The 15,547-nt window shown below is 33.4% G+C and overlaps 1 protein-coding gene across 1 annotated transcript; it reads right to left on the bottom strand.

Moving 5' to 3' along the window:
- Positions 1-2,659: 2,659 nt before the first annotated feature.
- LOC127095337 (uncharacterized) lies at positions 2,660-6,665 on the bottom strand. The gene is made up of 14 exons (XM_051034043.1): positions 6,625-6,665; positions 5,888-6,172; positions 5,496-5,801; positions 5,288-5,404; positions 4,847-5,152; positions 4,495-4,752; positions 4,334-4,405; positions 4,006-4,253; positions 3,726-3,914; positions 3,525-3,635; positions 3,359-3,440; positions 3,175-3,270; positions 2,976-3,075; positions 2,660-2,882 (listed from the first exon to the last, which is right to left on the bottom strand). The coding sequence occupies exons 2-13, from the start codon at positions 6,170-6,172 to the stop codon at positions 2,977-2,979; spliced, it is 2,169 nt and encodes a 722-aa protein (XP_050890000.1). The 5' UTR covers positions 6,625-6,665; the 3' UTR covers positions 2,660-2,882; position 2,976.
- Between the last annotated feature and the right edge of the window lie 8,882 nt (positions 6,666-15,547).

Below are 15,547 nucleotides of genomic sequence, written 5' to 3'. Positions count from 1 at the left end.
GTCGTGACATTCATGCCTGACAGCATATGCTATATTGTAGGTTGTTCAGTTTTCTGTTTCAGCTTTTTCTCAGGCTATTCTTCAGGGATTCAACAACTGAGAGAAAATCCAGGAAATCAACAACCAAGCTACATTCAATGAACCTAACAAATAGCCTATTTGTTAGTAACCTAAATGTTGAATTTATGGGAACTCGCGTGACCTTAAATTCAGGAGAATACAGGTGCAAAAGCCCAGGATACTGCAATATAAAAGGAAGGCGTTCCTTCATTCAGTTTCAGGGATTTTGAGGCGTGAAGATTTTGTGTGTCCATCATACTTCACTGCTGTATTTTTGTGAGTCTTGTATTAGACGTATCTTGTAAGCCAAGCCATTATCAAGTAGATGATAGCTGTGGCATAGGGTGTTCATTGAGTTGTAAGTGTTGTGTCACTCAAAGCTTTTAAGCGTGAGTGCTGTGTATCTTGATTAAAGCTGTGAAGCACAATCAAGAGTTTTTGAAGTGTGACTTCAACTTGTCTTTAATAGTGTTTAAAGATAGTAATCACTGAGGTGATTGAGGGGGAGTGAGTAGGAACTCTGATCTTAGGTTAAGATTGAAATTGCATTGGGTAGGGATTAAGTGATAAGTTGTAAGCGGGTGAGTTTAGCTTTGAATTGATACTACTAATAGTGGATTTCCTCCCTGGCTTGGTAGCCCCCAGATGTAGGTCATGTTGGACTGAACTGGGTAAACAATTACTTGTGTTATTTACTGCACTTACATTTAAGTTCTGCATAATTCCTGTCTGTGCAGAATTGGATGTCATAACAACCCGTGTGACATCTAAAGTCTGATAACTAGAATTTCACTAACCACCAACCATCAAAATCACCAATCACGTTGATTTCAGTGATCAAAGCAATAAATTGCTCATCAGTCAGGTTAACACGTGCATTAGGGACAACATGAGGTTCAAACCTGATCTTACATTTTTTAATCATATGACCTAGTTTTCCAAAATTGAATTAAAAGAAAACATTATTGTCATTTTGTTATGGTGGTGGTTGTTGCCTATCAATTGGAGTAATTGGAGTAATTAGGGTACTTGAAGGGTTTTCATTCTTAAATCAGTTCACAACATTGCGGTTCGGATTCTTTAATTATTTGCCAAAAGGCTTCAAAACTACACCAAATTTCTTTTTGTTGTTTGAAACAACCAAGACATTTTCTCTTTGATCATGTTTCTAAGATTCTTCTTCAGGCGAATAATCAGACTCTTAATTATTTTTTTTACAACAAAGGATAATTTTAAAAACTTTCAAACTATGGGGCAGTTTGTCAATAATAAAGGATGTTTAAAATGGTTCATCTTAACACATATCTTTTGGGATGATCTCATAAGCAATATTTTAAAGTTTGTGACATTGAGTCTCCACGGATCTTTCATCTATACCATCTAATACTTGAGATAACGATTACCTGCATACTCCTTTCCTCCAACTTCTTTGTGTCACACTTGTTTTTCAGAGCATCCCAGACCTATTTTGCAGTATCATAACTACTGTAATAATTATAGATAATTTGAGAGTCCATTCATAATATGATTTTGTAGTCATTCTCTTTTCATAAGGTGATTTCTTTACTGAGCTGTAAATGTTCGCTTTAATATGAGCAGCATATTCAACTTCAATACTATTAAGTGTTCCATATAAATCCACATTTTTATTTATCGTTAATTTCTTCTGTAGCCATGGCAGTTTGAAACGTCTTAAAATTGTTGTTTCACAGTTTTGAAAATTAGACACAGAAGAAATTACCAGGTCGAATCACATACTAGGTCACTCTCTTTAAGACGTTTCATGATACTGCCCAAAGTTATGCAAAACAGTCGAATTACTGCACCACCTCCAGGATAAAACAACCCAGTTCTATATTGTACGATTACTATTTGCACGGTAGATAATCGATCTAGAAATACATTCTCCACTATGCCAAACAAGGGATTAGACAGCGCTTTTTTTGACATTAGACAGCGCTTAAAAGCGCTGGCTATACTGGCGCTGGTATAGGTCTTAGACAGCGCTTAATTTACTAAAAAAGCACTGGCATAGGGGGGGTTTAGACAGCGCTTTTTCAGTAAAAGCGCTGTCTAAAACCCCCCTATGCCAGCGCTTTTTTAGTTAATTTCATGTTGAAATTAACTAAAAAAGCGCTGGCATAGGGGGGGTTTAGACAGCGCTTTTACTGAAAAAGCGCTGTCTAAACCCCCCCTATGCCAGCGCTTTTATCAAAAAAGCGCTGGCATAGGTGGTTAATTCAACAAAATATAGTGTAAAAAAGCGCTGGCATAGGGTGGGCTATACCAGCGCTTTTACAGAAAAAGCGCTGGTATAGCCCACCCTATGCCAGCGCTTTTTTACACTATATTTTGTTGAATTAACCACCTATGCCAGCGCTTTTTTGATAAAAGCGCTGTCTAAGGTCAAAATTAAAATGCCTTTACCAGCGCTTTTTGCCTAGAAGCGCTGTCTAAGACTCCAAATTTTGGAGGATCTTTTTATACGTTTTCACCACATTATTTAGCACCTGTAAATTGCAAATTTCAGCAGATTTTCATAAATTGGAGCTTGAATCCAATCTATATGCACCTTATAGTTCAACACATTGTAGTTCTATCTTCTGAATATGCACATATACTTGAAAATCTATATGCATTATAAACACATTATAGTTCAACACAATATACTTCTAATTTCAGCAGTTTTTTGAGTATTTATATATATACTTGAAAATGTTTGCCTTTACAAAAAATCTACACATTTCTAATAACCTCCAAAAATGCTAATCAAAATGTATTTCAACACATTCTAGTTCTATCTTCTAAATATGCTATATAACCTGAAACAACACCAAATAAAGATTGTAGTAAGCAAATGGAATTCACTCAAAGTTATTCAGATCACATTCAAAATTAAAGTAAGAGTTCAATACCTCACAAAACCTGTAGCTCGATAATGAATTGACACAATTCCTCTTTAATTTCATCCAACTGATCTTTTGAGTAATAAGCACATCTATATTCATCAAAGTACTACATAATAATATAACATAGTATGATTTAGTTAAATCTATTTAATTATGAGAAATATGTGTTAAATATGAAAATAACTCATAAGTTAGAAATCCATACATCAGATGGAATATCTGTTCGATCCATAAGAAGAGTTTCTTTCATAAACCTCAACGTGTAATATCCACAATCTATATTATTACGCTGTCGAGGACACTACACATGGAAAAACAATATGGATAAATATCCTAAGTTTTATCATGTGTCATCACTAATATAATCAAAATTGTGATAATTAATATACCTCCACTCTATTCCATGTAATGTTATTGGCTTTTCTCTTTGGTACTTGAATTTTTCTTTGTGCTCGAACAGTTTGTATAATGCTATAATGAAATATAAACGAATATTTAGAACAATTCACATAAATAAATAAGTATACACACGAATATTGGGTTATTTGCACTTACGTGTCAACTATCGTCTTCATAGCAGGGTATGTTGTCCAATCCTTGTGTAAAGAATCCAAATAATACACAATTTCTTTAAAAGGATTTATCGCGACCAACAACCAATGTCCACTGTAATAAAACAAATGTTAGATGGAAACTTTCTACACGACGTCAAAATATGAAAAATTATAACAGATGAATTTAGATTGAAGAACTAACCCGTCGCCGGTATTAAACGGTAAAAAGAACAACTTTTCTCTATCTGTGTCGGCCATAAAGCGCTCGACTACATACGTCCTGACTTCATCTGGTTTTCTTATCATTTCGGTTAAGTTCGTTTTCATGGGATTTAAGAATGAGAATCTTTGCTCCAACCCACGCGGACCCATCAATTTGTCATATAAATACCTTATATAAAAACATCATTAACATTTAGACTATTCATATGAAACGAGTAAATAACTTGTTCAAGAATTTAAACAAAGTAGATCGGATATACCTCATGTATGTGTTGATAACACCAACGCTTAATTGCGTATGATACAAAATTTGATCAAAATCCTCTTTACCCAATGGCTCGGCATACTCAAAACCAAAAATAGCTCCATCCATAGGTATTAAACGAACACATCCATCCGAAATATCTGTCGTTTCTAAATATGTATGGAGGCACGCTCTATACTTGGAAGGATTTTTCTTTTTAGCCCCGGTCCTCTTGGAAATTTCAGTCTTCTTAGCAACAGGAATCTAAATATCATATAATTAGTAAGGTGAAGTGTAAGATGACGAATTAACAGGAATCTAAATAGCATATAATTGTGATGTACCTCTTTTTGCGATGCAACTGACTCGATTTCCCGCGCAATCCCCTTATCTTTTGCTTTGGATTTTGTGGGAGTCTAATTAACATTAACATGTAAAAAATGTGTACGTAAAATGCGCGTAAAAAATTTGAATACCTAAAGGTTCATAATGGTTTTAAGCATACCTCATATCCTACGATAATGAGGTCTGTCGGCCATGCAACAAATGAACCTATGGCATCTCCCAATAAAGTTGCATCCGAAACATCGTCAGGATGTGGTAATAACGCATCCTTCTCCAAAGCAATATCAACCGAGACTTTCAAAGATCCAGTAGGGAGCGGTTTAGTGTGAAGTAATTCACCCAAATTGTTATGAACTTTCCCCTTGCCAACCATCCGATAAGTCGGTCTCGCTAAGTAGAGGTGACAAGGTGAAATGCCCTAAAACCAATAATAAATATGACATTTTTAATGTGTATATATGACAATTAAATAAATTAAGCTAATTTAATTTCATAATAAGATATATAATTACCTCTGGAATAGTCGGTTGAAAATTACAATTGATACTATCTTTGTCACTAGTATCTTTAAAACCCGCTGCTCGATCTCTTTCTCTTTCCTTTCTTAATTCAAGAACTTCAGCTTTTAATGCTTCCAAAGTTTGCTGCAGTTCTTTATTGCTAGGAGTCTTTTGTTTTTTAATATTCAAGGATTTTTGAGTGATCCCAAATCCCTTGCCCCTCACCCGACCAGAATACTCGGGAACATCTAATGCTCGACTCAGTATGCTCCTGCAATCAGTGTCTTCATATGGAACTATAGATTGAGATAGAGTCTCCTGAAAATCATATGAACATACACACAATAGTAATGTTATTGTCTTAAGTAAGTGTCAAAGTCAAAGTGTTCGAAATTGGACGATTCAAAAGTGTCAAAGTCAAAGTGTTATTGTCTTAAATAATGCTATACTTACACATTTCTCAAATATTTGTTGAACGTCTTCTTTAATCTTTCCATCCTTACCGACACGGGCTTCCTTCCACAAAACATGTGCCGGAAGAGATGTTTCAGAACTATTCTCCTTTGTTAACTACACATTAAGCATAATATGATCAAATATAACTCATGACAAAATATGATCAAATATAACAAGTATATCAATGCAATTTATAGATACTTACTATAGACTGCTCTAAGCGTCCATATCCAACACGCCCTTTTCTATAGGGATACGCCGGACTTGATGCTCTTTGCCGGTTTGTTTCACTTACACTCTTAAATTCTTGGGTTTTTCGTTTGGATTTAAACGTTTCCCATTCTTTAGGTGAAATCAAACTTGCATATTTAGATGGAAGCTCTGCATCAACAAAAGTACCTTCCGTATCCCTAAGAAAGGTGGTTGATAAAAAGGTTTTAAACCCTCTTAGTAACTTTCCGGCCAATTTGAGACAATGATCTCTTCTGTTTTCTTCGATGTCGAAACACCTCTACGAAAAACATACACACATTGCGTTAGTACAATTAATTTAAAGACATAATCGTCATTAAAAACAAATAACATCACATATGGTACCTTTATCTCACTCCATATTTTGTCTTTAGCTTCGTTCAATTGTTTATTTCTCCAATTATCACAAGTAATTGGAACTTCATTCCTTACCAATGCACCAATAAAACTTGTCAATGTTGAACCGTTAGGCTCAATTAGTTGTCCACCTTCGTTCCAATGCACTTTTATTAAAACGCCTCGATCTCTATCTCGAATAACTTTCTTCATAACCGTTATTCCACGTTTAATTTCCCTTTCCGCACCACCAACGGTCTCATCACCATGTGGGTGATCCTCGTTACTAGCCATCTGTAATAAAGAAAAACATAAACACAATATTAAGCAAATATGAATACAAATCAAGTAAGTGTCAAAGTCAAAGTGTATTGAATTGGACGAAAATTACATGGTAGCCTACAAACGGGCCAAAGGACTCAAAAATGAACTCGATTCGTCCAAATTCCGAGTGGAAGCATGTTTTTTGTAACAGTACAACAACAGTAAAATCAGGGAAAAAGTTGTCCGAATCGAAAAACAAAGTATACCATTGGCTCCGGAATCGTGGAGAAAGTCTATTTTCATTAATCACATGCATTAAAACTCATCACGATTCAAAAATATAAAGAAATCATGCATTATCAGATATAACTTATAATCAAAGCAATTGAAAACAAAAATATAATGAAATCATGCATTATCAGATATAACTTATAATCAAAGCAATTGAAAACAAAAGAATAAAGAAACCATGGATAATTTACCTAAGTCACTAACATCTCTTTCTTTTCTTTGTTGGAATATTAATCACTTGTTTCCTAGCAATGCGTACGGATGAATTGATCCAAATTCCCTCATTATGATCGTTTCTTATATATGACTCATCCGGTATAAGATCATCAACTTCATCATTTCTATTCAACTCATTCCGTCTAATGCATGACTCATTCTCAACATCAATATCACATTGATCGACACCGCTATCATCAGTGACTTTGTTAGAGAAAAGCACTATAGACCATTTTGTACTCTTCGGGTCATTCACATAGAACACTTGTTTAGCTTGAGATGCTAGAATAAAAGGTTCATCTTTGTACCCCACCCTAGTAAGATCAACTTGCAAAAATCCAGACTTATCCATTCGTATGCCACTACTATTCACCCACTTGCAACCAAAGATGGGAATCTGAAACTTCTCGTAATCAAACACCCAAATGTGCTCAATAACTCCAAAATATGACAAATTTGCATATTTGGGGTTTAAGTCCTTCATACTTGATATATGCATTGCTTCAGCTAGCACGGTGACACCACTATTTTGCATAGTACTCTTATCATCTTGTTCTTTGGTATAAAAATGTGTATCCATTAATTGAATATGCGCTATGAGAAAACACATGCAAACTTGGACCATATGCCAAACATCTCAACCTTTCTGTTACCGAAGAAGGATCTGAAGAGCGCTTCAAATAAATATGATCCTTCAACCATTGTATGAAACTTTGATTGTGCTCTATAACTATCCAATTTTCATTTCTGTTCGGATTTAACCTTCGGAGTACATCCTTGTGCATTTCAACATATGGCTCAACCTCATTATTATTGTGCAGAACATACAAATGAACTTGATCCCGTTCATCCCTTGATATTGTCACAATTTTATTCCCAATTAATTTTTTACCTTCCATTTTGTCGAAAATCTGAGCTCTGGGGAGTCCAATCGATTGAACGTTAGACAAATATTCAGTACAAAACTCAACAGCTTCTTCAACAATGTATCGTTCAACAATACAACCCTCTGGTCGACTTCGGGATTTCACGTACCCTTTTAATATTTTCATATACCGTTCAGCAGGGTACATCCATCTCATATAAGCTGGTCCACACAACTGTGTCTCTTTCACAAGATGAACAACTAAATGAACCATTATGTCAAAAAAAGACGGAGGAAAATACATTTCAAGCTCACACAAGGTAATTACAATCTCTTTTTGTAGTGTTGGTAAGATCTCGGGATCGATCACCTTACTACAAATTGACCTAAAGAAAAAACACAATTTAGTTATGGCACTTCTTACTTTTTCTGGCAAAATAGAACGTATACCTATCGGTAGAAAATGTTCCATTATAACATGGCAATCATGTGTCTTCAAATTCTTCAACTTGAGGTCTTTCATAGAAACAAGTCTTCTGATATCAGATGAGTAACCTTCTGGAACCTTAACTTCACTCAGAGACTTACACAAATTTTTTTTCTCCTTTCTAGATAAAGTAAAAGCGGCAGGTGGTAGATATGTTCGTCTTCCTTTCTTCACGGGTGCTAATTCAGTTCTCATTCCATTTTTAACATGTCCTGCCTTGCTTTAAGGCCATCCTTAGACTTGCCTTTTATATTGAGTAATGTACCGATAACACTTTCAAATACGTTTTTTTCAATATGCATAACATCGAGAAAATGTCTCACGTACAAAGACTTCCAATATGGCAATTCAAAAAATATCGACCTTTTCTTCCACCCACCTTTCACAATCTTATGTGCAAAAGGCTTGCCAAACTCAGTACGCACATCTTTCACCTTTTCAAAAACTTGTTCACCTGACAATGCGGGTGGAGCTCTACGATGTTCGGTGTCTCCATTGAATGCTTTTCTCCACCCACGGTAGTGATGTTTAGAATGTAAGAATCTACGATGACCGAGAAACACATTCTTCTGGCAAAGTTCCAATCGAATCGTATCGGTTCCGTCTTCACAAACAGGACACGCACGTTGACCTTTAATGCTATACCCAGATAGATTCCCGTATGCTGGAAAATCATTAATTGTGCCAAACAACATCGCCCTCAAATTGAAACTTTCTTTCCTATATCCATCATAAACCTCCACACCGTTCTCCCACAAAATCTTTAAATCTTCGATCAGAGGTGTCAAGTATACGTCTATGTCATTCCCTGGTTGTTTAGGCCCAGAGATTAACATAGATAACATCATGTACTTACGCTTCATACATAGCCACGGAGGTAGGTTATAAATCATAAGAATCACAGGCCATGTGGTATGTGAGATACTTTGAAGACCATGTGGGTTCATTCCATCAGTAGATAATGCCAATCGAAGGTTTCTTGCTTCTGATCCAAACTCAGGATAATCATTATCAATCTTCGACCACTGTGGTGAATCAGCCGGATGCCGATACTTTCCATCAATAATTCTTTCATCTGCATGCCAAGTAAGATGTCTTGCATCGGTTTCACTACGAAACATGCGCCTAAATCTCGGAATTATCGGAAAATACCATAAGACTTTTGCGGGAGATAATCTTTTCTTATATCGAGACAAACCGCATTTAGGGCACTCAGTTAACATTGCATATTCGTTACGAAACAAAATGCAATCGTTAGGACAAGCATGTATCTTATCATAGCTCATGCCAATAGAGCACAACATTTTTTTTGCCTCATAGGTTCGATTAGGAAGAACATTATCATCCGGTAGCATTTCTCTCATAAGGGCCAACAACTCTGTGAAACTTTTATCCGACCATCCATTGCCCGCCTTTAAGTTGTACAACTTTAATACCGCAGAAAGTCTTGAGAATTTAGTGCAACCTTTGTACAACGGTTTCTCTGCATCGCTTACCATCCTCTCAAACATTTCAGGACAATCATGAAGATCTTCATCCAGTGCTTCTACAATCTCTTCAACTCGATCACAATCGTATGTTTCCGTGTCTTTGTCGTATGAAGCATAGGTCGTATTACTTTTCTCCCTCTGTTCAACATTCTCGTTAATTTTCTCACCATGAAATATCCAACACGTATAACTTCGATCAATTCCACGCATCAGTAAATGCGATTTCAATCCATCTGCGTCAACCCGACCCATATAACAACAACCCAAGCAAGGACATTTCATTCGACTGGGGTCTTTGACATGTTCAACAGCAAACTTAACGAATTCCAATACCCCATTCTCGTACTCTTTCGACAATCGATCGGCAGACATCCATTTTTTATCCATGGTTTTCCTAAATTATTCACGCAACTATTTCAAAACACATAAAAGAAGAATTTCCTAAGATAAACACTTTCGCGTCACAAAAAGAAGATTATTACAAACTAATAAATTATATATATATATATATATATATATATATATATATATATATATATATATATATATATATATATATATATCTATTCTTCTACTAACTATGAAGTGAAGTAACTATAACTATGTTGTAGTTATGCTATTAAAATCATGACAATTTGGATATTTATTATGATTGAATGTCAAATGATTGGAAATAATTTAGAGGACTAACACCCTATATGAATAAACAACTTATTTCCGCGTTTATCATATAATTGCTTATATTATAAGTCATTTCTATGAAAAAAGAAGAAGAGGCAATAAGTTACTACCTTTTAATTGTGGATGTCAACAAAGCTTGTTAGCAATAGTCCTCAATTGAGTCCTAAGGAAATGAACACCCTATAAAATAAACAACAGCTTATTAGACATTAAACAGATCAAGCAATGTATCAATCAGTCAGTAAAGTAATCAACTAAAGTACAAGCAATTCAAGTAGGGTAATATGTCAATCCAAAACTAGTTCAGCATTGTCAAAAACCAATTTAATACCAATCCAACTTAGCAAAATATTTTCCAAACCAGTCCAACACATTCAAGCAAATAACAAGTGTAGTTCAAATGTGCAATATAGTTCAGCAGTCCAACATAATTCAAGTTTAATCAGTTCAGTTTCATGGCATCAGAAAAAAAACAATTCAACAAGGTAAAATCACAAGCCAAGTCAATGCAGTTCCATTCAATTAACTTTGACTCACATCATTCCCATTCTAACAAGCTAGCCTTTCTTTAACTGTCTAACAGCTGACCTGCATTTTCTAAACTTGCATTTCAGTTTTTCATTCTAACACTAACCACACTAATTAACTATTTCATTAACACTAACACCATCTCCCTTTAACAGTTCTATCTAATCCTATCCAACTTACACGCCAATGCTAACAATCACATTTAACACTTGCTACAATTCATCATCAGTATAATAGAAACCTAATGGAAGCTAACACAAACCATCTCCCTTTGACATGGTGATTAATATCAAAAAATATACATTTGTTAACATACCACAAAAGAATCAACTGCCCTAACACACAAAAGAATCAACTGCCCTAACACAAGAGAATCAACTGCCCTAACACATGAACCACAAAAGAATCAACCCAGAAGCAAACCTTTATCACTAATAAACTGCCCTAAATAAAGAAAGATGAAACGAACAGAAAATGCACTTACAAAAATGTAAACGGTGATGAACGAAGTGAGTGATGAACGCAGGAATCAAGAATGGAGGTTTTGGGAGAAGCAGTGATGATGAACGCAACGAGTATGAACGCAGTGAGAAGAAGGTTGTGGGAGCGAGGGAAACAAAATGGGTCTTAACGTACTGAATGAATTCATATATTATAATTTACTAAAAAAAAAATTTGGTAAATAAGGCCTTAGACAGCGCTTTTATGAAAAGCGCTGGCTAAGCTCACAAATTAAAATGGCCTTAGACAGCGCTTTGAAGGAAAGCGCTGGCACAGGAGGGGTCAATAGCAGCGCTTCTAAAAGCGCTGTATAAGGTAGGCCTTATACAGCGCTTTTTTTTAAAATTTAAAAGGCCTTAGACAGCGCTTTTGGGAGAAGCGCTGTATAAGGTGACCTTGTCAAAAGCGCTGTATAAGGTAGGCCTTATACAGCGCTTTTGTTGTGATTAATTTAAATAATTTTAAGGCCTTATACAGCGCTTTTGGGAGAAGCGCTGTATAAGGTGGACCTTCTCAAAAGCGCTGTCTAAGGTAGGCCATTTAGCAGCGCTTTTAAAAAGCGCTGTCTAAGACCATCCATTTAGCAGCGCTTTAAGCCATCTACGTATTCAGTTTCCTTATTTTTATTTTTTTTTACCGTGTAGCAGCGCTTTTGGAGAAAAGCGCTGTCTAAGGGGCGCTGCCAAAAACCTGTTTTGGCGTAGTGCTCTGATGGTACAAAGACCATTCAGATACGATATAAATACCACTTAGTATATGGTATAACAACCAATCATAATAATTTCTCAAAACAAGAGAAATTCTAATAATTCTTCAAAGAGAATTCAATAATAATCATTTGACCACTCAATAATTTCTCAGACCAGAGAAATTCAAATAATTCTCCAAAGAGAACTCAAAAATTAATACTTGTAATATCTCAACTCAAATGATGATAAATTAACATAATAATCTAAAGAGAATTCAAGAAAATACTCGAAAAATTCAACGAGTAAAAAGAAAGGCGGAGAAGTTGACACTTCGACAATTCAAAAGACGCAGAGTTATGAGGGTGAGGAAGAAAAAACTCAAAATAAGTTTTTGATGTGTTTTGGAATGAAACAAGAAATTTCCTTATATATTATGTCAATATTTCGAAGAAGACAATTGTTGGAACATTATGTCAATATTTAAATATAGGAAGATGAATTTGAAAAAGATCTTTAAGTCAAGTCTCACATTTTGTGTTACTTGAAAAAATTTATTAGTCTCACATTGGAGGATTGAATTTAGGTATGTTATTTTGCATTTCAACTCAAGCACACGCATTACCGCTAAGACACATTGACATAGTTGATAAATATATATGACCGTCCATATATATTTGAAATTTCAAATATTATTAACAATTATTGTCATTTAAATAATATTTTTTAGTAAAAATAAAAAAATTATGCTATCATTTTTTAGATATAAATATACATTTTATTTCTTTAAAATAGTAAAATGTGAAATTTGAATACAAAATAAAAGTTAGAAAGGTAAAATATTTAAACGAGAAAAAATAGAAAATTAAAGGATTAATTTAATAAAGAAAAAAATATCACTCACTAAATTCTTTTAAAAGTTTATTTGATATATAAATGTTTTTCTGAGACTGAATCTTTTGATTACAAAACTCAGTCGCTAATTCGGTTGTTAATTTTATTTAGTGATAATTGAGTGACTTTTTAAAGTTTTATTAATATGATGTAAAATTTGGTGGCTGGAGTGACCGAAAAATTTCCAGTCACTAATTCGGTCACTATAAACGAATTTTCTAGTAATGAAAATTGTCAACTTTAATATAAGCTAAAATTATAATAACTATGTTAAATGCTCACCTCTGTATTGAAAATTGTGAAAACAAATATAAATAAAAAAATGTTTTTTAATTGACTTTCATGTTTAATATGCAAATTTAAATGATGTAAAATTTAATAAATCAAATTTAAATTTATTTCCAATTATTTTTATATCATTTTTAAATAGTTTTTTTATCTTAAAAATGTAATTGAAATAGTTTATAAAGTCGCACGAGTCACAACCCGTTAGATTCCGCCAAAAAAACAATATATATAATATATATATATATATATATATATATATATATATATATATATATATATATATATATATAATATATATATATATATATATATATATATATATATATATATTATATATATATTATATATATATATATATTGCTTTCAATGATGTGACATGGAAGACAACAACATGTGTGTATGTGTGTATGTGTGAGAAAGAGTGTGTATGTGTGTCTGTGTGTGCATATCCATGTATGTGTGTGTGTCAGTGTATCTAGTTATCTAATTAGAATTTTTTTCAAGCTTGAGGCGTAATGTTGCTTATTGCAAATTTTGAGCGAATAAGCACATATAAACACTTGAAATATTTGGTGCTAATGTGTAGAGAGATGACATGTGAAGTAGTATCATCAAGTGAAAGTGTGGAAGATCATTCGAATTTGGAAAAAATGTGAAACTCAACGTACTGTATAAGAGAAGATCACAAAGGAATAATGAGGTATATAACTTTATAACTCTTGACTTTATTTGAGTTGGTATGCTGAAATATTTTCTTTTAAAAGTTGTTTTAAGACAAGCAACAAGCTAAATTTAGGGTTGTGATTAGTCATGATTAGTCACCATTTTACTATGTTTTATCCTTAAGTTTATATTGAATTTGTTAACCTTTTAGTTTCTTTGAAAAATAAACCTAGTAAATTTTGCAAGTTTATCAACAAATGAGGTTTACAAGAATTCAAGCATATTTTCTTAATAATAAGATGTTTTGGGAAAGGTTTAATGTGTTTTCTAGGTCTAAAGAAGTAAAAAATGTTTTAATACCTTTTTTGGTCTCGTATGTTAACCTCGAGGTTCATTTAGGCCTCTTAACTTTAAAAATGTTCATATTGGTCCCTTGATTTTAAAACTGTATCATATTGGTCCTTTTCGTCTAATTAGCGACAAATTTATGAGTTTTCCTGTCGCTAACCAGACAAGAAGGACTAATATGAAACATTTTGAATAGTTAAGAGACCAATATAAACCTTTTTAAGATTAAAAGATTAAAATGAATCTCGATATTAACATACAGAACCAAAAAGGGTAATAAGCCTAAAAATGGCTAAAAAAGAAATGCGACAAATTTTTAAAAGGATTCAAAAATTATATATTTCAACACATTTTACATTATGATTTATGTGTGACATTTTAATCATATATAGAGCCTCATAACTATAATTGACATACGACTAACAATAAATGAAAGTTAACATCAAGAACTACAACTATTATGAAGACACCAAAGACTAATTCGACATTTTTATCCACTCGTCGAACGCGTTTCCAAACGTGTTTAGAAAAGCAGTCAGTGTCCAAACGCATTATACAACTTCGAAACGCCCCCAATGCATCCAAATGTGTCCCAACACCTCTAAACACATTTTCAAATGCATTGTTTAACGTTTGAACACCCACTTCTTGTCCATATGCTCAGATTCATATTTAAATGAAAGAAACCTTTCTTTTTGAAAAAAAAAATTGAAAAAAAAAGCATCTTTGGAGAAGAGAAAACACGTTAGAAGTGGGATGGGGAAATATTTCAATGTATTTTTGTGTTGAAGCTTTCTCATCACGAATTAATGTGTAAAATGTACAAATTTTTTTAATATATTTTGTTAGGATTATGATTAGCTAAACTCCTTAGTGTTAGGGATGAATAATTGTCTCGGATGAATCTTGTAATTCCTAATAGATCTTTATAATGACTAAGTATTTTATTATATTATGATTTACTTTTACCTATTCTTAATGATTTTTCGTTTTTTTGATAAATTGTGAACTATTTTACGATTATATGTTAGAAAGGAATTTCAATAGAAACGCTTGATAAAATTATTTTTGATTACTTATCACCTAGATCCAGAGATATTAACGATATTAACTGAAAACTGAATCATTCTTGATAACCAAATACTTGAGTTTATCTATGATTGACTAATAGTCATATAATCAATTTAATACTCAAATGTCTATTTACTAAGGAATTATGATTAAATAACCTAAAGAGCCAATATTCATTAGGAATAGGACTTAGTTATTACAAGGTCAATTTATTATAACAAATGGATTCAAGATCAAACTCTCTTCCCTGACATTCCTATTTCATACTATTTTCTACTCTATTAAATTTGTGTTAATTTTACCTTTTGCAAACAAATTAATTTCAAAGTCCTCAAATACCGTTTTGTTCATCAGAGATCAAACTAAACCCTATAATATAACATAGTCCTTAAAATC

This window comes from Lathyrus oleraceus, chromosome 6, assembly GCF_024323335.1.
Source record: "Lathyrus oleraceus cultivar Zhongwan6 chromosome 6, CAAS_Psat_ZW6_1.0, whole genome shotgun sequence".
Taxonomy (NCBI): Eukaryota; Viridiplantae; Streptophyta; class Magnoliopsida; order Fabales; family Fabaceae; genus Lathyrus; species Lathyrus oleraceus.
The sequence above is the reverse complement of the archived record's forward strand: the minus strand, read 5'-3'. Positions and strand labels throughout refer to the sequence as shown.

Bases quoted from the DNA above. Each gene is read 5' to 3' on its own strand.
- LOC127095337 (XM_051034043.1), bottom strand. From the start codon at position 6,172: ATGGCTAGTAACGAGGATCACCCACATGGTGATGAGACCGTTGGTGGT. The intron at 5,153-5,287 runs GTAAGTATAGCA...TATGATTTTCAG, and splicing joins AACAAATATTTGAGAAATGT to GAGACTCTATCTCAATCTAT. The intron at 3,271-3,358 runs GTATATTAATTA...TTCCATGTGTAG, and splicing joins TTACATGGAATAGAGTGGAG to TGTCCTCGACAGCGTAATAA.